Here is a 23,339-nt window from a genome sequence, read left to right as displayed (position 1 = left end):
AAGTCCTTGAACCTGTATTGGAACCTTGTTAAACATCCACACATGCAACTGAAAATGACTTTACTTGTTATTTACATTTCCAGAGAAAGACTTGTCGAGAGTTGAAATATCCATTTGAAGGTGTTTCCACCACATTTTCTGCCTGCTGACTTTTGGTGTAGACCACCCATGGATGATCATTTCTCCATGGTTTTCTATATCAATTTATTCTAAGTTCAAGTTCCAGGTTTCCTGTGAAATTTCACTGACTCTTTAGGCTAGAGGGAAATATGTAAACATACAGAACAGGTTATCTCCTATTGATTTGATATTGAGTTCTCTGAATAGCTTCTTTCTGAATGTGTCACATCTTTCTTATTGAAAGTTCCTTATCCTAAGAGGAAGTCAGTTTGAAGTTGGGATTAGTTCTGAATACCCTCAAATATCATTAATATCATCTATGACCAGAAGGTAAGTTCTTCAATAGTGGTGATGCTTAGTAAAGATTGTTGCTTTATATATATTGTTGTTGTTCAGCTTCTCACTTGTGTCCGACTCTTTGCGACCCCATGGACTGCAGCATGCCAGGTTTCCCTGTCTTTCACCATCTCCTGGAGCTTGCTCAGACTCATGTCCATTGATATGAGTTTATGTATATAGTAATTACGTTTTAACACTTTTCAAAAACAATAGCAATTTTAAAGAATTAAATTTGAAAATGTATTTTTAACTATAAAAGAAAGAATTCACCTCATTCTTCTGCTAAATGTTGAAAATGACAATCCCAGTGACTGAGCATCTTAGTTTGGGAATTAGAAACCCAGATTAGAATCTTGCCTTTTCCCACCTGCAGCTTCTTGATCTGGGGTGCATTTCTTGCAGCCTTATATTCTTATTTCTTCTAATATCAGTGAGAAGACTAATACCCCTCCCAGGCTGTTATGTGAATATAAATGTATCCAGCACACTGATGAAGACACACAGAGGAACTTTACCTATTTTTATGACTATTTTTCATAGAGGATTAGAAAGAATTGACTTTTATGGCAATAATACAGAAAAAAATTAACCCTACATTAAACTGAGGAACAGTCATCTCCAATTTTAAAGAAGCCAAAGAGACCCATATTATGCATAGCAGTTGCTCCAAAGAAGAGTTCTACATATCCATGTTTGGACTAAACAAGTCTTGGTTTGTATCAATAATCATGTTGATGTATTTTTGTGTGTGAGGTGTATTTAAATTTTGTTTCCAATGTCATGATTAGTCCTAATTATTAAAAAGGTATATGATAGCAAAATAAATGTAGGTTAGAGAATCGGGTCTTACAAACTTCTTAATCTTGATGAGATTCAATTTTTTCATCTGTCAAATTAAGGTAATGACATGATTAATGCTATTGTGTGCTATGATTATTTTCGCTATATGGATGGAATGATACCATTCACATAGATTTATCCCAGATCACTTCTCTACATGGATGACTCCTCGCAGGCAGCTCTGTGTTTGAAAGCTGGATCGTCCATTCCTAATGTGCATATTTATTTGTGCACCATTTGCAAACACATTTTTTTTAGCAGTTTACTAATATCACACATTTAGCCTCTGAATATTTGCGACTTCATATACTAACAGTCCAGAAGTGTACTTGTTGCGAAGGAACTGTCCTTTATTTTCTGACCCCTCCCCAACTCCCCCACCATTCTCTCCAGAAATAATGAATTGCAGTTAATGGATGGATGTGCATTTTTGTAGATGGTTTGTATGCATGAATGTGTTTTGTGAAATGGCAGTGGGTCATAAGGTACGGCTGATTTGTTAAGTGTTACTGAACAGTGTGTGTGTGTATTTCTGCCCCGTCCTTTTCCTGTTGTCTGGTCTATCTGTCTGTGTTCATCACTTTGATAGCTGCCTCCTATTCTGTGAGTCATTAAATCCAGTCCTCATGATGGGACATTTGCTAATCTTATAAATAGCTCTACAGCCAGCATCTTTGCACACAGCTGTTTGCCGCTTTATCTGCTTCCTCAGGATAAACTCCTAGAAATGGGGTTGTTAGAGCAAAGGTAGGCCGTTATGTGGAGGGCCCAGGAAGGTTTGCCAGCCTGAAAGTCTCATTGGCAAGGTTGAGAAACCATTTCCTCCCAGCTGTCCCCAGGGGTCACTGCCCAGATGGGCCCACCCACCAGTATTGACAGCCACACATCTTAGGCTGAGGCTCTAAGCTTAAATTTGCATTGATCTCTGGTTACTTGGCATGTCCACTTTTTTTCTATCACTGCATAGTATGAAGTAGCGCTAGTGGTACAGAACCCACCTGCCAAATAGGAGACATGAGACGTGGGTTTGATCGCTGGGTCAGGGTGCTGGCCTGGAGAAGGAAATGGCAAGCCACTCCAATATTCCTGCCTGGAAAGTCCCATGAAGAGAGGAGCCTGTTGGGTTACAGTCTATGGGGTCGCAAAGGGTCAGACACGACTGAGGCGACTTAGCATGCACTCAACCATGCCATGCATATAGTAATCTATTGTTAAAGGTATATCTATAAAATATTGGGTTAGGGAAATTTATAGGAAAGATGTTAATTTTGTTACTGTCACTCCTGTATCTTTTCGTTACTTTCCCATACCAATGTTCTTCTGCAATTTGTGTCAACTCATATATAGTCTGATTCTTGTATTCCTTTCAGCCTTGCATCCTCCTATCATAAATATCACACAAATGCCTTTCCTGGAATTGTATGCAACATTCCCTCTTTCTCAGATCTCTATTCATCCTTATACTCACATTCTCAACTCCCTTACATGGTTTCCCATTTCCTAAGAGTAGTGAGAAAATCCATCAGCCATTCGTAACTTTTACATTCCTTTTCAACCTCTTGGGCTTAGCTACGACTATGTGCTTACTCAGTCATGTCTGATTCTTTATGACCCCATGGGCTGTAGACCATTGGACTGCTCTGTCCATGGGATTTTCCAAGCAAGAAATGGAGTGGGTTGTCATTCACTTTTCTGGGGAATCTTCCTAACCCAGGGATCGAAGCTGCCTCTCCTATTTTTCTTGCATTGTCTGGCAAATTCTTTCTCACTGAACCACCTGGGCAGCTTTGCTACTGCTATGTGTAAGACCTGATGATTCACATTAGGCTCTGGGTCAGCTCAAATGATCAAATGTGGGCAGATGGTCTACTGCTGTGTGTGCATAGGGCTCCTCATGTCTCCAACTATAAACATATCCTAGGAGAGGATTTGAGTTAACTTCAAGAGATCAGAAATATTTTCTTCCTTTATCAAAAGAAAAAAAAAATACTCTTCAGAATTCAGAACTCAATAGAATTTGGCAGTTATTACATGGAAAGTATAATGAATCAAGATTGAGGTAATACGATGTATTTTTTTCAGGTTATGTAATTAACCATAATATAATATACATGGAGAATAGGAACAATGTGACAGACTTTGTCCTACTGGGACTGACACAGAACCCAAAGCTGCAGAAAGTCACATTTGCCGTCTTTCTGGGCATCTACATCGTCTCTATGGTGGGGAACGGGCTCACCTTGGTCACCATCACAGGCAGCCCATTATCGCGGTCCCCAATGTACTTCTTCCTGGCTCATCTCTCTTTTATTGATGCTTGTTATGCCTCTGTCAATAACCCAAAGTTGATTGTAGATTCCCTCCATGAAACAAAAACTAGCCCTTTCAATGAATGCATGACTCAGATCTTTGCGGAACATTTGTTTGGAGGCGCTGATGTCATCCTGCTCACCGTGATGGCCTATGACCGCTACGTGGCCATCTGCAAGCCGTTGCACTACACAACCATCATGAACTGGCAGTTGTGTTGGCTGCTGATTGGAGTGGTGTGGGTGGGAAGCTTTCTTCATGCAACCATTCAGATCCTCTTCATCTTCAGGTTACCCTTCTGCGGCCCTAACGTCATAGATCACTTTATGTGTGACCTGACCCCTTTACTCAAACTTGCCTGCACAGATACCCACACTCTAGGGCTCTTTGTTGCTGCCAACAGTGGTTTCCTCTGTCTGTTAAACTTCCTCCTCTTGTTGGTCTCCTATGTGGTCATCGCATACACCCTAAGGACACACAGTGTGGAGGCGAAGCGCAAGGCCCTCTCCACGTGTGTCTCCCACATCACAGCCGTCATCATATCCCTTGTGCCCTGCATTTTTGTGTACCTGAGACCAGCAACTACCTTTCCGATTGATAAAGCAGTTACTGTGTTTTATACCATGATAACTCCCATGTTAAATCCTTTAATCTATACCTTAAGAAATGCCCAGATTAAAAATGCCATTAGGAATTTATGTAATAGAAAAGTGATTTCAGGTGATGGATAGATAAAATTTACTGGAAGCACAGCATTGATTCTACTAATGCAAAAGTCAAATGGACATTGCTGATGCTTTCAGCAGAGAATACCTATGAGAGAAAAGGAAAAGAAATAGCCAGTATACATCATAGATTCTGCAGGGGGGACAAAAAATGGGTACAAGGAAAGTCAGGAAAACTTAGCAGGAGACTACTTTTGCATGTTTGGGACATTCTACCAGGTTGGCGCTTAGGTTTTCTAGTTTCATCATGTGTGTGGATCAATAAACTCATTCTAATAAAAGAAAATAAAGTAAAAAAAAAAAGCAAAACTTCATATTTAGCAATAATCTCTGTAACAATCCAATGACGTCGACATTGCTAGTATCCTCGTATTACAGGTGGGAAAGCAAGCAGAAAGAGGAAAGTTCCCAAACAGAAATACTGAAGATTATTTACCTGTGTTTAGCTGACCTCTCAGACTATGTTCTCAGCTGCTGAACTGTGTTGCCAGGCAATGATAACAGAAAGGACATATGACTACTTTATTGCTTCCGTTTTTGAGACAGGCACTGTGCTGAAACACACACACATATATACATATATATAACTTTATATATGGTATATAACTGGTTTAGGGGCTCAAACTAACAGGCCATTTGCCCTCTAAGGGGTACGTACGCTATGTTGCACCACATTTCCAAATTCTCTTGTTGCTTTCAGAATCATTTTGCTTTGCTTATGTCATGACCTTACCCTGATAATCCATCAGAAAGAGTGAGGATTCAAGTAAAAGCATAGTTTAATGTCAGACAGAAATGGTGCTTTATTAAATAAATTAAATGTCATACTCTTGGTAATATTTACCTACTTGCTAACAATAGTTTCTGCAAGAAGCACAACACCTGCTTTATGATAAACACTGAATCAGTTCAGTTCAGACTCTCAGTCGTGTCTGATTCTCTGTGATCCTAAGGAATGCAGCCCGCCAGGCCTCCCTGTCCATCACCAACTCCCGAGTTACTCAAACTCATGTCCTTTGAGTTGGTGATGCCATCAACCGTCTCATCCTCTGTCATCCCCTTCACCTCTCACCTTCAATCTCTCCCAACAGATACTGAATAAATCAGTGTAAATATAAGGGAAGATGAAAAACTCACATAAAATATACAGCAAAATGTAGCATTGCACATCAGGATTTATATTCAATATTACAGCTGGGGCAAGTAGGAAAGGCTCTAATAATTTGTATCATAAATCCAAGAAATGTATTGGGAATGGATAAAAGTAGAAAGTCACTAACTTTGATCAGCCTGATTCACTGCTATGGACTCACTAAGCAGTGGTGATGGTTTAGTTGCTGAGTTGTGTCCGACTATTTGCTACCCCATGAACTGTAGACCAGTAGGCTCCTCTGTCAGTGGGATTTCCCAGGCAAGAATACTGGAGTGGGTTGCCATTTCCTTCTTCAGGGGACCTTCCCCTCTCAGGGATGGAACCCAGGTCTTCTGCACTGCAGACCATCTCTTGAATTGCAGGCAGATTCTTTGCTGACTCAGCCACCAGGGAAGCCTGCACTAAGCAGAGATCCTGCATTTAGTGTAGCAACTGGAGGAGGTAAGACAGGCTTTCACAGGCTTTCTTTTGGTGTCTAAGATGTGAACCAAATGGTAACCCACAGTGAGCAGCTTAGAAATACCCAAACTCCTTTGGTTTAATACAGAGGATTAGTTAATTCCTGGTTAATCAACAGAAATCGACTGTAACATAAGCAAATTTGTTATTGAGAATCCACTCAACCTCCCTGGGAAGGTACAGAGCACAAAACTGTCATCACAGCTGTGAAAGATAAATTTGAAGGGGGGAGTTTGGCATCCTTGAGAAGCTCTGACATGGCTCTTTCTATATGCCAGTCCTCTGGTTTCTGGTTTACAAATTTGAATATGTTACGAGTGATTTGATCCTGGGGAACAGGAGCCAAGTAGTGGCACTCAGCGCCAATGGCAAGGCAGGCTGAGTTACTATAACAGGCAGTAGAGGGTAGTGCTATTGTTAATAACTCAGTGTTACTCCCCATTCAGTTGCCATTGTGATGATGCCTGCACCAGACGGTGACCTGATGTACTGTGTTCATCGCTTCTCCCCAGACAACATGTGTACTTAAACTTTACTTGTACTTAAACAACTTATGTCCTTAAAACACAGTGAAGAATGGGATCATGAAAACATTAACCAAGAAAGGGGGAAAACTTGAAGAGTAGATAAAGATAAGGAACAGTAAGGTTGTGGGGAATACCCTGTTTTCCTCCTTTGATCTGGCCAATTGGGGGGGACCAGGTCATTTTCCACTTCTCTCCTGCACAAACTCTTTGAACACCTTTGTGAACAAAATACTTTGTAAAATATAAAATGGTGGGCTCCCAGACTCATGGAGAGTTCGCCTCCATGCATGGATGCATGGATTGCAGTCTCTCTGGGACTCAGGAGTGCTGATTACTGGACTTAACAGCTGCTAAGAGCCAGAAGTAGATGCTTTACCCCTGACTGTTGAGATTCATTTACTATGTGCTATTTCAAATTCACTTCTTTCCTTTCACTTTGATCCTTGAATGGCACCAGCCTAAATACTTGATAAACTGGTGTTTGCTACCAACCTGTGGAGAACATCCTGAATTCTTTAAAGGAACCTCTGAAGCAAAGCAAATGATAGAGTCAAAATGACAATCAGAATAATCAGCAGAAGAGGACTTACAGTGTTGTCCAGCTGATTGTGGTGTTCCTAGAGTGAAAAAGAGAGGATACTTTCTTAGTTCTCATTGAACAGTGTCAGCAGAAAAGTTCTAGATTACATAAAGAAATATCTAGCTCAAATCATTAAAAGAGAAATTCATGTCATCAAAATCAATTCCAAGACTTGAGCCAGTTTACAGATTCAGAATGCTATCATTCTGAATGGGGGATTAAGTACCCTTGAAGGACGACTTTGGTACCTTGCTAAAATTTTATAACGTATCTTTCCCTCAGATTTGTACCTTCAACCTTTTATCAGGTTAACTATTCACTGTGGAAAAGCAAATAATCAGATCTTTCAGAACACTGGCTTTGACCTGAAACTTATTCCAAGAGATCCAAAGCAATACTGTAGTCCCTCAATCAGAGTAAGAGCATATGGAGGTCTGGCGATCAATGGAATTTTAGCTCAGGTCTGTTTCCAGTGAGCCCAGTGATCATGGAACCCATGCCGTGGTTATTTCCTCAACTCCAGAATGCATAATTGGAATAGATATTCTTAGCAACTGACAGAATTGTTTGGCTAACCTGTCAAGTAAGAGACATTATGTCAGGAAAAGCCAAGTGTAAGACACTGCTACTGTCCTGCCTAGGAAAAGAGTAAATCAAATCTAATTCACATCTCTGGAGGAATTGTAGAGATTATTGCCAATGTCAAACCTTGGAAGATGCAAGGGTGGTGATTCCCACAGCATACAATTTCAACTCTCTCATTTTGCCTGTTGCGGAAGACAGATGGATCTTGGAGAGTGAGTGGATAATTCTGAGGTTAACCAGCTTCTGTATCAGATGCAGTTTCACCCCAAGAGTAAATTATCAGAACTGCTGGTACCTAGTATGTAGCTAAGCTTCTGGTTTTATGTCTCTGTCAATAAAAACTACCAGAAGCATTTAGATTTCAGCTTGAAAGGCCAGCAGTAACTCTCCATGGTCCTACTTCAGGAATGCATCAGTTCTCACCAGAATTGTGTTATAATATCATTTATAGGGATCTTGGCTGTCATATTCTACAAGGTATCACATTGATTCATTATACTGATGAGGTCATGCTGATTGGACCTCCTGATCAAGAAGGAGTAACTGTTGAGGTAATCGGAACACAGGTTGGAAAAGAATTTCTAGACACAGATCATTTCAGAAGGGAGTGAGTTTGTTAAGAGCATGAAGCAGAGAGGAAGGCACTGCAAATGCAGTGGGCTAATCTCCTGACAGACCGGGGGAAGTCAAGAGTTTTCATGGGTTAGTAGCCAGTTTTTACAGCTTCCAGGAAAAGCAAATTCCTGCTCAAAAGTTGGCATTAGGTGATTGGTTTGGGTGCTATAAGGTGACTATTGGGGTGGGCATTTTTGTCTAATCTGAGGTTAGGAAGCCTGCTGGTGATGATCAGGGGGGTTTTCAGCAACAGTTACAATGGGGCTCAGCCAGCTTCGGAGGTGACCTCAGTTCTGGGCTCTGCTTCTGTGGCCTTGGGGCAGAACTCAGTAGAAATTGCTTTAGAGGTTTGGTAAAATATTTCCTGTGTTACAGGGCAATACAAGTTCAGCTAAAATTAGGAGACTCAAGGTCAGTGAAATTTCTAGAGACCCAGTAGCATGAGGCGTTTCAAGCTATCCCTTTAAGATTCTGAAGGATCATTTGTTCCATCTGGCTTCTCCTATAACCAAAGATGGTGCATAGTGTCCCTGGGATCTCATTGGATTTGGGAGTCAACATATCTTTCATTTTGGAGTATTAATCTGGCTGATTTATAAATTATTCATAATACTGTTAGCTTGAAGTGGGTGCCGGAAATAGAAAAGATTCTGCAAAATATGGGCCGTTGCATAAGCTTCTCTTCCACTTAGGACAAATGATCCAGTAGATCTATGATGCTTGATGTGTCAGTGGCAGATAAGAATGTTGGAAATGTCTGCCCTCCATATGTGAATTTCAGTGAGACACAGGATTTGGCGAAAAAATTCTTGCCATCCTCGAAAGATAACCACTCCCCTTTTTATGAAAAAGCTCTGTAACCCGCTAGTGGTTCTTAAAGGAAACTGAATGCTTCATCAAGGGCCACCAAGTCACTATGCAACCTAAGTTTCTGTCATGCACTTGGTATCTATCATCTAACCCATCAAAGTCATAAAGTGGGGTGTGCACAACAGTACTCCATCATCAAATGAAGTGATACATACATGATCTGGTCCAAGTAGGACCAGAGGGCAAAGTTCCAGAGAGAAGTGACAAAAATGCTCATGGTCCCCGCTCCCACTGCATTCCATTCTCTCCCCCTGCCTGCATCTATGGATTCATGGGGTCAACTGACTGAGGAATGTACGACTTCAGACTTCTAAAGGGATAGTTCTGCAATGATCTCCAAGATTGGAAGCTGCAGAAAGGCAACCTCATCCTGAAAATACCTGAAGCTCAGTAGTGAAGGGAAACCGTCACAATGGGTGCATTCAAGCGGTGCATCTAGTTGATTACTTTACTTGGAAGGAGAAATGTACAAATGTACAACATATACTCATTTATAATTTTGGTCTACGATTTGTCAGAATGGTCAGAGGCTTGTGGGGGTGAGGGGTATAGTTGCAAGATTGGTGACAAGAAAATTTGAGGAAGAGGTATATATACACACTTGCTTGAATGGGCAAAAGACATGAAACTCCTTGCTTCCCAAATCACAAAGGTTGAAAATGGAAGTAACAGTCTCTACTACTCACTGCAGTTAGCTATTAGCAAAATTTGTGCTTCCTGTTCCTATTAACTTATGTTCTGTTTGCTTAGAGGCTTTAGTTACAAAGAGAGAAATGCTTCCACCAAGAGGTACACAAGATTCTGTTGAGCTGAGCACTGAGTCAGTGATGCCTTCTAACCATCTCATCCTCTGTTGTCCCCTCTTCCTCCTGCCCTCAATCTTTACCAGCATCAGGGTCTTTTCAGATGAGTCAGCTCTTTCATCAGGTGGCCAGAGTATTGGAGTTTCAGATTCAGCATTAGTCCTTCCAGTGAATATTCAGGACTGATTTACTTGAGGGTGGACTGGTTGGATCTCCTTGCAGTCTAAGGGACTTTCAAGAGTCTTCAACACCACTGCAGTTCAAAAGCATATATTAGTGAATTTCAAAATATTAGTAGATTTTTGCAATGCATGGGACAACCAAAAATTATTTAGACTTGAGAGAGAATTATTTATACCATATATGTGAATTATGAATTTCCTTTCTTGAAAAGGAAAACACTTTGCAAGCAGAAATCTATAATGGTTTCTAGGAATTCCAAAGGAGAATAATGGCGTGAATAGGAGAGCCCAGACCAGTTTTAGGGAAGGGAAATAATTTTGTTTAATATTGTGATGGTGGATAAATGATACAATGCGCTGTGTCAAAACTCATAAAACTACGTAACAAAATTGAAAATTATGTCCTTTATTAAGCATGTATCCATTTTGGTCATCAGTTTTAGCAAACATACCACACAAATGCAAGATGTCAGAAAACTGGGAAATTGAGATGGATACGGAAAGGGTATTTGTGAACTGTCAGTATTTATTGCACAGTTTTCTGTGAACTTAAAGTTTTTCTAAAAGTAGCCTGTTTAAAAGTTTATTTACCCAGGTGGTTCAGTGGTAAAAAATCCGTCTGCCAAGCAGGAGACACAGGTTCAATCCCTTGGTGGGGAAGGTCCCCTGCAGAAGGCAACCTGCTCTGGTGTTCTCTCCTGGGAAATCCCACGGACAGAGGAGCCTGGTGGGCCACAGTCCACGGGGTCACAAAGAGTCGGGCACAGTTTAGTGACTAAGTAGCCAGCAGCAAGCGCAGCTTCTCTTTACCATATTTAAAATATTTTATTTGAACTTTTATTTAACTTATTCTATATGTGCATACTTTATTAAACTACATATTAATGCCCACAAGTCCTCTTCAGTTTACCCTAGGAAGCTACACAGATATCATTATTGAACACACTGCCTCTTGTTTAGTGGCATGGTATGACATCACTTGACAAGATAACTCTGAATGCCTTTTGAGCATTAAGAATAGACACAGGGATGTTGTGGGGGATGCCATAATAATCTCGAAAAGAGACTACGATAGTTTGAACCAGGTGAGTAGCAGTGTGTGGTCAGAAATTGTCTGCTATGAATTCAGTTTTAATTTTTGATGGGAGTGTAAAATGGCGCATCCACTTTGGATAATGTTCAAGATGGTTAGCATAAAGTAAACATACACTTAGCATATATACCAACAATTTTATTTTTAGCCAAATATCCTGGAGAAATAGTACGTTTTCCAAATCTTTGTACTATTATGTTCACAACTGCTTGGTAGATAATAGATAAGAGACTGCAATAATCCAAATATATATTAATAAAGAGAAGGATAGAAAGAAAGAAAATCACCCAGTAATGTCCGACTCTTTGTGACCCCATGGACTGTAGTCTTCCAGGCTCCTCCGCCCATGGAATTTTCCAGGCAAGAGTGCTGGAGTGGGTTGCCATTTCTTTCGACAGGGAATCGTACCAACCAAGAGATGGAACCTGCGTCTCCCCCGTTGCAGGCAGACGCTTTACTGTCTGAACCACCTGGGAAGCCCCAAAGAGAAAGAGAAGTTGGAATAAAAATATAAAATTAAATCTTTCTCAGCCATAAAAAGCAATGAGTTACTGATACACATATCATTGATTGATTGCAAAAATATTTTGTTCAGCTGAAGTCTTGTTGGATGCATAAGACAAGTGCTCAGGGCTGGTGCACTGGGAAGACCCAGAGGGATGGGACGGGGAGGGAGGTGGGAGGTGAGATGGGGATCGGGAACACATGTGGATCCATGGCTGATTCATGTCAATGTATGGCAAAAACCACTACAATATTGTAAAGTAATTTTAGCCTCCAACTAATAATTTCCCCCACATTTCTGAAAGAACAGAGTTCTCTTAAATGGAAACACATGATATTCTGAGCATGACAGTCACTTGCCAACCAAACTCCCCCGTTTCATCCACAATTTTCTCATGGCACTTTTTACCTCCATAATCCTCGGGGTGTAGATCAAGGGATTTAACATGGGTGTGATGATGGAATCAGACTCGGCCATCACCTTGTCTGTGGGGTAGGTGGCCACAGGCCTAACATACAGAAACATACAAGGCACAAAGAACGTGATGACCACAGTGAGGTGGGAACCACAGGTGGAGAGGGCTTTACGCCGCCCTTCAGAGCTGCAGGACTTCAAGGAGCAGAGGGTGACCACATAGGAAGTGATGAGGATGAGGAAGATGGCCACACACATCGCCCGGCTGTTGAGGATGACTAAGAGGCCCGGATTGCGGGTGTCTATGCAGGCCAGTTTCAGCAGTGGGAAGAAATCACATATAAAGTGGTCTATTGTATTGGAACCACAGAAGGGTATTTGATACATGAAGAGAAGCTGCACTGCGGCATGGAAAAATCCCCTACCCAGGCCCCTCCCAGCAACAGGCAGCACATCCGAGGCCTCATGATGGTCACATGGTGAAGAGGCTTACAGATGGCTACGGAGCGGTCACAGGCCATCACGGTGACGAGGAGGATGCCCACTCCACCGAAGAAGTGCTCAGCGAAGAGCTGGGCCATGCAGCCTTCCAGGGAGATGGTAGGGCTCTAAGAGAGGGAGTCCACAGTCAACTTGGGGGCAATGACGGAATAGTAGGTGACATCCAAAAGGGACAAGGAGGTAAGGAAAAATACGTGGGTGACCTCAGATGCTGACTCGTAACCATGGTTACCACAATGAGGAGGTTTCCCAAAACGGTGGACAGGGACATGATTAGAAACACGACAGAGGGTATTTTCTGCAGCTCTGGGTACCGCGTAATGCCCCAAAAATGAATTCTGTCACACTGTTTTGATTTCCCATGTGTCAGCTGCTGATACGAGCTCCAGCTAAGAGTTAGAAGACCTGAAAAAGCAGCACATGATTTATAACTAGTGATTATTTGACTTCAAGTATTTCCGGGATCTCAGGGAACTTATGGGTTTTTTGTTTTTCTGTTGTGTTTTTTGTGTCTTTTTTTTTTTCCCATTTATTCATTCTCCAGCATTTGGCTCTTAATAACCTGCTAAATAAAGAGGTTAATAGAGAGGTACTTCATTAATGTTATGTTCTCCTTAGGCTTTTTTTTTCTTCTCTTTTTAAACAGTGTTTCCATGTGAAATACATTTCTCCCTTTTACTCTTATTATTCATTGTCCACACCTACCTTCTCCAGGCACTAGAATAATGCCATAACTGACTCTATTTTACAAATCAGAGAACTGATTCTCACAGACTTGAGGCAACATAGCCAAGGTTGTACAGCAAGTGAGCGGTGAAGCAAGAATGTGGACCATATCTTCTGACTCCAGAATCAGTGCCCTCAAACATCAATATTTCTCCTCTGGTCATTGCATTGTGATTTTATCATTTACCAATCATGGTACTAAGTATATTACAATATACCATACAACCCTGCTTTATCTTCAAATAAATATGAAGTAGCTTCTTCTTTCTGTGCTCTTCTCAAATGTTATGATGATTCTTCAGTAATTCAGTGCCTTACTTATAAATATTAAGTTAATGGATTACATCTAAAACTATAATTTCTGAATAATATATTGCTCATTAATGAAGATCACAAAACATGACGATCTAGCAAAGACCCAGGTCACAATATAATCCACTCAAACCTGAGTCGGTCCTAGTCATTCCTTTCAGTTTTCCCTGTTCCCTAAGTGTAGTTAAGGATTCTAGAATACAATAGTGACATTCAATAATTAGTTTTTAGGCTAATTTTTAGACATGCCAAAATATGTTGAACTTGCAGGCCCTGAGGTTAGAGTTTGCCGGGGATAACATCAAAATGACCAAAAGTCAACTCCGGAAGACTTCAAATCTAATCAAAAGCCACTCTAATCTGAGGGCACACTTCACTATGGATTTTTATGACCCAGGTGGGGGAAGGCGTTCTCATCACATGTTCCCAGAAGGCTGGGTCACCACAAAATGTTCCTCAGTTCTGGTTCAGATGATCACCTATGTTGAGTTAACTTTACCACACACCACTGATGTTACAGTATTCTCCCTACATTCTCAGATGGGCCAACATCCCTCTCCAACACCACACAGCAAGAATGGAAATTTTGACAGCTGTCAGCTCTTCAGTCACATTTCAGTAGTGTGAACACCAGGCCAATTTCTGTTACAGAATGCCCTGGTGAGAAACAATGCAGAAAGATCATTCTCGAAATATTTGTAGGCACCAGATGTTGTACCTAGAGCATCTGCCATGCTCAGTTCGTTCCAAGAAGAACTTATTATCCTTCCCTGTTAAAGGCCATGCATTATTAACCTGATCTATCCTATATCCTAAGTTTTCTATCTCCTTTTCCTGCCCAATTCTGGTAGCTATTTTCCAATATCTCATTAGAAGAATTCACAGACACCCCTTCCAATGATCATCATTATATAAAAATCTCCAAATCAAAAAAAAAGTAATTTTTTAGAGATAAATGTCATATATTTTAAAGGATTTTCTCTGTGTGTGTGTCTGTGTTTATGCACACACACCCAATTAAATATCACAGAACTGCGAAAGTTCTATTGAGTAATTTTGTTAATTAATTTGCAGCAAGAACTTGAAGTGAAAAAAAATGAAATGAATAAGGAGATATTGTCTCCAAATCACACCTAAAATATTCACCAATATTTGAGAGTAAATGTTCTCTTAGGGCTTCCTGGGAGCACAGTGATTAAGAATCTACCTGCTTATGAAGGAGAAAGGAGACCTGGTTGTGATCCCTGGGTCAGGAGAACCCCTGAGGTAGGACATGGCAGCTCACTCTAGGATTTTTGCCTGAAGAATTCCATGGACAGAGGAGTCTGGTGGACTGGAGTCCATAGGGGCAAAGAGTCGGACATGCCTGACAGACTGAGCACATATATGTGTGTGTAACAATAAATCTGAATCCTGCGACTGGGTTGTGGACGCATCATTATGGAGATTGTACGTGGCAGTAAATTATGCTGTCATGTCCCAGAGGGGCAGAGAGGTCAGAAATGACACTAATGTAGGCATTTAGCTCTTCTACCTTTCAAATGCTGAATTCTAAGGTGATAAATAATTTTGGCTGAAGACCAAGCATGAAACTGAACTTCACAAAGTATCTATTTAACAATCTTTTGAAAGATACTCAAATACGAGAAATAATTGACTACACATTGAAAAGTTAGCCTTAGGTGCCATGTATGTAGACAAAGAACACTTCACAAAGGGACACCATGTCTTGAATGTGAAGATGGCTCTGGGCCCATGCCCTGAGTGACAGGAAGTGGGAGAAGAGTGATCTTAGGAAGATGCGCTGCGTGAAAGCAGAGAGTTGGCATGAACTTACAGATGGGGAGAAAGGAAAGGGGCCTTGGTCTCCATCCCTGACTGCGCAGGGCACTAGAGACAGAGGCACCATTCAAGGTGGCTGATGTAATGTCTTCAGAGAACCTTTTATTATGTTGGGGGAATTGCAGCCTGCTACGGGAGCCATTTTCAGTAGCTTGATAGTAAAATTCATCTCTAAAGCTTTTTTCCAAGAAACCACTGTTGCTAAACGAAGTTGTCATTGGAGAGTTGATAAACCAAAGTGTCTATCAGTATGGATAAAGTTTTGGCACCAAGTGTTCTGAATAATTAAAGCATTGCATCATCCACGGACACCGAGAGACCGCATTGGAAGGGGGCAGTGACCGCGGTTTGCCGTATACCTCAGAGAATGCACTTTTCCTGACCTGCTTCATGAGCCAAAGGCAGGAACTGGAGCCCCAGGGCATCTCTAAGTAAGGCAGATCTAAAGAATATGTCACAGTCCTTGCCTCAATGTAGCTCATGACTCCAAGGAATTACACTCAAAAAAACAACTGGCATTTTCATGTAGAAGTCTCTACATCAGGGAGTATCATCATTGGATTAAATTTAATAAGGGCTTTTTTTTTTTTTTTTTTAGAGCAGTTTTAGGTTCACAGTTTAGTTGAAAGGAATGTACAGGTTTCTCATATACCCCTACCTGTACTCATATGTAGGAACTCCCATTATCAACTTCTCCTAGACTTGATTGTTCCAAACAAATGATGAATTTACATTGACACATAATAACCCAAAGTCCATAGTTTACCTTAGGGTTCTCTCCTCTTTTTGTATATTTCATGAATTTGGAGAAAAGTATAATGATATACTTTTGATATACATCCATCATTATATCAATAGTGTCGTAAAGAGTGTTTTCACTGCCCTAAAGATCCTGTACACTTCACCTATTCACCTCCCGCCCACTGACTCATGTTGAATTTCTGATTTATGTGATAGAATAAAGGTAATATATCTTTTTGAGTCCTTCACTCAGTGTAAGGAATCTGTCATAGGTTAAAGTCCTTGCAGACCGTGCTGGCCATTGTACGGTACCAGGTACTGGGTTTACTTAGGACTCAAGGTCCTGGAAGTTAATCTATTTATAGAGCTGTTTAACAAGTCGATGGGAAAGTAAATATGATACATCTCATCATTTAAACAACAGGATATATTATTCTACTTGGTTAGGGTTTTGAATCCAGGCCATAATCAGTTGAACAAAGAACTATGATATCATGCAACACTCTAATAAAGATCCTTCATTATAATGCCTCTTCTCCTAAATTCTAAAAGTGGTCTTTAACCGAAGTATGCATGCAGGAGTATGGAAATACTTTTATAAATATTTTCCATATTGATAGAAACATCATAAACCTCTAATCTAATTGTATAGATCACATATTTTAATGATATTTAATAAATAAGAATAAGTCTTTCTGCCTCAAAGAAATTTTCTTTCTTTCACAGGACTCTGGTCCACGTTAGTGTTGAAAAAATTGTCTTACAAATGACAAGGAAAAAGAGGTTAAGAATTGACATTTTTAAACTGATATTGAAAGCTATGAACTCAGGTTGTTTTGAGGATTATAATTTTATCCATGTTCTTAATTGAGGCAACAACAACAAAAGAGAACATACTTTTGTTTAATTCTTTGCTAATCTTGTGAAAGTTTTCATCTCTGGTCACAAATACTCTATTTGTCTTCTTTTCCGGCACATAACTAGATTGCATCTCCTTACTCCTTATTGAAATTTATGATATTATTTTGTAAATCTTAATACTGACACATCCTGAAACCTATAAATTACACTCATAGGAAACATATTTTTATGTTCATAATTGCTGTTCATAGTAGTCAAATATCTATTGACTGGATATTGAATAAACACATTTTGAAATAATCCCATAATGGAGTGTGATAAGGCCATGGAAATGAATTTACAACCAAATTCAACAACCAAAATGAAATATAGTAGGGCTGGATAAAAAAATAAAAGCAATTCCAAGAAATCTGCATATAGGATGTTATGTTCTGTAAAATTCAAAGCCAGGGAAAATATATATAGATAAAAATGCTTTATTTTTAGGACAAAATTAAAATGTTACTTTTAAGAAGAGGTGGACAGCAGATAGGAAAGTGTTTAAAATGTTTAATTATGGGTAATATTTTAGTTCTTGAGATGGTACTAAGTTTACTAGGATTTATTTTATTTTTACATGAATGTCAAAAAGCAGTATGGAGTAGGAAATGTCAGCCCACTCCAGTATTCTTGCTTGGAAAATTCTATGGACAGAAGAGTGGCAAGCTACAGTCCACGGAGGTTGCAAAGAATCAGGCATGTTTGAGTAGACACACCTGAGCAAGTGTGCATGCACAAAAAGGCAATAATATAAAATGAATAAATGAAAGATGGTAAAATTTTTTGGACATGGGTGAATTCTACAGCTGAAAATTTATTATAAAAATGGGTCTCTTCTATTGGTTGGATCTGCTTCCTTTTTGTTGACTTCATTTTTAACCAGGCTGTCTCCATTATGGTAAAATTAGGCAGGAGTTCCCAGTCTCCATTTTTGGTAATTCTATTAGGAAAAAAAAAGATAGTGACTTTTCTCAATAGTGAAGAAAAATTATTTTAATAAGATGTTTTCCTGAATAAGTGTCTCTTTATTAGTTATCAAAACAAATGGAAATGAATTAGAAACAGATGAGATTTCTACTCATTGCTCGTATACATTTTAATCCTCAGACTACTTGTTGCAAATCTGTGGTTTCTTGGTGAAGGAAAGCTCTAGCACACAAAATAAAATCTTGTTTCAAGCACCCTGGTGCCTTCCCTAGATGTAATTACAGATAGTTTACAAGGGATAGCGAATAAGAACAGAGGGGCGCCCTCCGATAGTAGAGAGTCAGGAGTGCGAACCGGAAGTCTCCCCTCACAGACGGCGGCTCTGAGGTGACCTGGGGGCTCCAGCTCCTTCTCCTCCAAGGCCTCCAGCTCACACGCACGTCTAGCGGGCCGACCCTGTCCGCCATGCTCAGCAGCGGCAGCCCCGAGAGAGGGGCCGCTCAACCCAAAGGGAAAACCAGCGGGACAGAGCCTGCCGAGTGTGCCTTGCCCAGCTCCCGCGGAGGCCCAGGGAAGCCGAGTCCTAGAAAGGGTCAGTCAGACAGGGACGCCAGAGTGTGAGGGGCATGGTGATGCGGGCCTTGGCATCAGACAGGCAGCGAAGGCTCCAGTCACGCCTCGTGGGCGAGGCCAAGGGGCCGCCCGCCTTCTCGCACCACTGGAACCAGGGAGACAGCTGTGCCTGCCCCCTGGGCATAGAGGACACTTCACCTAGCATGTCGCCGGACGATAAATCCTTCACCCGTGTCAGGCCTCGCGCGCCAGGCTCCAGCAGACGGGCAGATGCGGGTGCTGGTGCTTTGCGTCCACGCGACTCTCCCGAGGTTCCATTCCAGACTGCTGCTGGCCCTTCAGAAGGCTTAGATGCCTCCTCTCAGGGAACAGCTTTGTGGGGCTCCGTGTTGTAGCCAAGTGGTCATCCAGTGGCTATTTTTACTCCGGAAAAGTCACACAAGATGTCGGAGCCGGGAAGTGTAAGCTGCTCTCTGATGATGAGCCCGAGTCTGGCGTGTTGGGCAGAGATCCTGCTGTGTGGCCCCATCCCCCTGGACACGGACGTGCCCGCCTCTCGGAGGATGGGTATCTCAGGGCAGGAGCGGTAAGATGGCACAGGAGGAGTCTGGAGAGCGTCAGAGCCTTGAGAAAGAAGGCCAAAGGAAGTGGTACAAGCGGATGGCTGCCATGCTGTCCTTGGAGCAAGGAAGCAGACTGCGAGAGCGGTGTGGCCTGGGCCCATGGGAGGCGGTAACGCCCACACCAAGGCAGCAGGCGGCAGCTTGGACAGTGTGGTGGACGGGAAACGGAGACGGCGAGGTAATGTCAACTCCCCAGCCACCGCACCACGTCCAGCAGCAGCAGTACCGCCCCTACCCCAAAGGTCCCGGAGAGCCCTCGTGCCTCCGCGGGGGCCCCTCGGGCCAAAGGAAGCTCGTCACCCCTGAAGAGGAGCGGCCCCTGCCAAGCGAGGCCGGAAATCTGCCGCTGAGAAGCCTGGTGCGGCGGGGGCAGGAGAGTTTGTGAGCCCCTGAGAGTGGCGACAACCCGGGTGCGCTCTGCCCTGGAAGAGCAGAGAGGGCCTCTGCCCCTCACCAAGACCTTGTTTCTGGCTGCTCCTTTCTCCTCACCAGGCCTCAACAAGCGACAAGCTGGCTAGCCGCTCCAAATTGCCAGATGGTCCTACAGGAAGCAGCGAGGAGAGGAGGATGTAGAAGCTCCTCCTTTCAACAAGCAGTAAGCAGAATGCCAGCTTCGAGCAGGAGCTGGCCACACTCTTGAGGAGGTCAGTGAAGCCCAGTAACACCGCCCACCAGTGTCCCCTAACTGCGCGTCAGCGCTGTCGAACCGAAAGTACTTCCTGTGCCCCTGGGATTCCTTCCTGGCTCCTGTCTGCATCCATGACAGCTGCCATGCCAGCCAGCTCCAGAATTACCGCAGTTACCTGCTGCCAGCTGGGTGCAGCCTTGAGGGGCAAAGGAGTCTGGATTGGCACCCCCGTGAAAACCCTTTCCAGAATCTGAAGGTGCCCTTGGTATCAGACCAACAGCAGAATTTCCTGGAGCTCTGGTCCGAGATCCTCATGACTGGGGGCGGGCAGCCTCTGTGAAGCAGCACCATGCAAGTGCCCATGACAAAGACATTGCTTTAGGGGTGTTTGCCGTGGTGGTGACGGTCCCCTCATGCCCAGCCTCGGTGCGGAAGTGTGCTGACGCATTGCAGCTGCCTGTGGTGGCACAGGAGTGGGTGACCCAGTGCCTCATTGTTGGGCAGAGAATTGGATTCAAGCAGCATCCAAAATATAAACACGGTTATGTTTCTCACTAAGGATACTTGGTCTCACCGGTTTTATTCCCTGCTGTTGTGGTGATTGTGTCTTAACCAGGTTTTAAATGTGTCTTGTGTGTAACTGGATTCCTTGCATGGATCTTGTATATAGTTTTATTTGCTGGACTTTTATGAAAAAATAAATGTTGAATCTCTTTGGTTGTAGTAAAAAAAAAAAAAAAAAAAGAAAGAAAGAAAGAACAAAGGAGCACCCTAGAGCACTGGGTGGAGCAGAGTAGCTTTTTTGTGATCCACTGGTTGGTTTTTTTTTTTTTTTTTTTTTTTTAACTAAAGTCTATCTTGTTTTCTTCCTCTCCTCTGTCACTCTTCCTGCCATCCATTTGAATTTTCCTCTTTTTCTCTGGTAACTTTGGTCAGCCCAAGGCACCTAATGCCTTCAAACCCTTTTCCATACTTGGTTCCTGAGTATAAGGAAGGGTAATTTATTTTTCTATTGGCTAAGTGTACAAACCAAAAGCTAAACCTATTACAACATTGGGGATGTTAGTCATGAGAAAGGAAGGGAAACTTTAGGGAATACTACTAAATGCTAATACCTAACGTCATTCTGTCTTAAAATATTCCCTTTAGAATGCATAAAGGTTTATTTTTTCTCAGCATTCCATGAGAAGGCTGTTTTGAAAAAGAATGGAAAGATTTGACACTAATTTAGAGGGTTCTAACAGGTAAGTGAGAGATTACTTACATGATTGCACTGAAAAAGGCATCATGCAGAATAATTTAACAAATTTAAAAAATATATTTCCATATGACTTTTTCCCTTGAAGAAGGAAATAGAAACTAATACAGATAATGACTGTGACATAAGCTTCTTGGAGAATGCCAGCCACTCCGCATCCAAGAGACAGCTTTAAATAGAATGCTGTATATCACAGATTAAAAGTATTACTCTTTGCATGTTTCTAAAATGATATTTTAAGAATGTAACTTGTAGTTGATATGCATCCGGATTTATTTTGAAACAACGAATAATTACACCTGATGGAAGATTCAGAGGAAACATAACAAAGTGAAAGTTAATAATTGCATAATGAAGGTGAAGGGTAATGTGCCATATATGTGGGGGGAAATTTCCATCTTTCTCTAATTTAGGCTTTTGAGGGATAAAGAACCTTGGGTAGATCTGTTCACCTTCCCACAGAGAAAGGTACATTTTTCATAGAAATTAAATGAATATAGAGATTTTCCTAAAGATAGAAGTGAAAGAGAAAAAAATCAGAGAGGGTGGTATAGTTTTAGAGAGTCCTAAGGAAACCAAAGTTTTCACTGTGGTTTCTGCAATAAAACAGATTTGTCAGGTAGAAGGGCTTCTCTGGGGGCTCAGACAGTAAAGAATCTGCCTGCAATGTGGGAGACGGAGGTTCGATTCCTGGTTTGGGAAGATCCCTTGGAGGAGGGCATGGCAACTTACTCCAATTTCTTGTCTGGAGAATCCCGTGGACAGAGGAGGCTGGCGGGCTGCAGTCCACGGGGTTGCAAAGAGTTGGACATGACTAAAGTATTAAGCACACACAACCCTGTCAGGTAGAAGGATCAACATGACACCTCATGCTTCACTCTCTTTTGTTCATCACCTTTTCTGTGTGATTTTTCTTTCAGCTCATCTCTTTTAGCTCCCAACTCAACATAATATCCCTTTATTACTGTTTTGAGAAATTTAGCTGTTCTAAAATTGGCCAAACTTGTTTGAAGAGTTAAAGTACAGTAGTTAGTAGAAGATAATGCTGTTTTATCAGTGCAGTTTTGTCTCTCGATTATTACAATTCATTTTTGTGTCAGATACCTTTGAGGATCTGATTTAAGATGTCAACACTTCTGGGAAAAGTCGACATATGGTCATACGGAGAAAAGTATAGAAAAATACCCGTTGATGCTAGAAGGATAGGAAGAATATCAAGGCTGTCCTTGCATTCTTGAAGGGCCAAGGATTCATGTAAAAAGTGTAGAAAACTCACAATGATCATCTTAGGCATGTCAAAGTCCTAAAATCTTACATGGCCAAGTGGTGCTGTTCTGAGTACAATATGTTTTACTCCGGGTTGTGGAGCTGATTAAATTATTTAAAATTTATGCAATTTTGTTTTTTCAAATATTTAAGTTGGGGGCACATTTATCTGTTTACTGTACCATACATACGATACAGATGGCCACAGCAAATTAATAATGTGAATGTGTTTTTAATCAGAATAGTACTAAAACAATCAGATGATTATTACAAGATGTAACTAAGAAGGTTCAGCTTAAAAACACTTATTAAGCATGTACAGTAGCATCGAAACATGTATATTATCTATAGTGAAACAGATCACCAGCCCAGGTTGGATGCATGAGACAAGTGCTCGGGCCTGGTGCACTGGGAAGACTCAGAGGGTAGAGAGGGAAGTGGGAGGGGGGATCGGGATGGGGAATACATGTAAATTCATGGCTGATTCATGTCAATGTATGACAAAACCCACTACATTATTGTAAAGTAATTAGCCTCCAACTAATAAAAATAAATGACAAAAAATAAAAAAAAAATTACTTATTAATCATGTACATTGTGCAACGCATCAGGTTTGGATCTGGGGACAGCAAAATCCTGAAGGCTTCAAAAACTCTACATCTATGAAAGAACCTAAAGGAAGCTCAGACAATTTTGATTTTAAGTATAATATGTGATAGTATAAGATAAGCTGTAAAAGAAACTCTTAGAGAACTGGAGAATTTCCTTCATCTCAAAGCGATTGCTGATGGCTTTCAGAAGAGATTATTTTTCTTTTTTTAATTAGTTTAGTTTTTTTAATTGAAGGACAATTGCTTTACAAAATTGTGTTGTTTTCTGTCAAACCTCAACATGAATCAGCCATAGGTGCTCTTGGCAGTTG

At 41.4% G+C, this 23,339-nt stretch overlaps 1 protein-coding gene and 2 pseudogenes across 1 annotated transcript; 2 read left to right on the top strand and 1 right to left on the bottom strand.

Annotated features, from left to right (window-relative positions):
• The first annotated feature begins 3,410 nt into the window (after positions 1–3,410).
• On the top strand, positions 3,411–4,340 carry LOC136175494 (olfactory receptor 4C13-like). The gene has a single exon (XM_065945774.1). The coding sequence runs from the start codon at positions 3,411–3,413 to the stop codon at positions 4,338–4,340; it is 930 nt and encodes a 309-aa protein (XP_065801846.1).
• Positions 4,341–12,057: 7,717 nt separating this feature from the next.
• Positions 12,058–12,984, bottom strand: LOC136175493 (olfactory receptor 4C6-like; annotated as a pseudogene).
• A 920-nt stretch (positions 12,985–13,904) lies between these two features.
• LOC136175492 (TP53-binding protein 1 pseudogene) lies at positions 13,905–20,571 on the top strand (annotated as a pseudogene).
• Positions 20,572–23,339: the final 2,768 nt, after the last annotated feature.

Source organism: Muntiacus reevesi, chromosome 9 (assembly GCF_963930625.1).
Source record: "Muntiacus reevesi chromosome 9, mMunRee1.1, whole genome shotgun sequence".
In the NCBI taxonomy this organism is placed as follows: domain Eukaryota; kingdom Metazoa; phylum Chordata; class Mammalia; order Artiodactyla; family Cervidae; genus Muntiacus; species Muntiacus reevesi.
This window is presented reverse-complemented; position numbering and strand designations above follow the sequence as displayed.

What these genes read in the sequence shown, in the direction of transcription:
- LOC136175494 (XM_065945774.1), top strand. Translation starts at nt 3,411, where the DNA reads ATGGAGAATAGGAACAATGTGACAGACTTTGTCCTACTGGGACTGACA.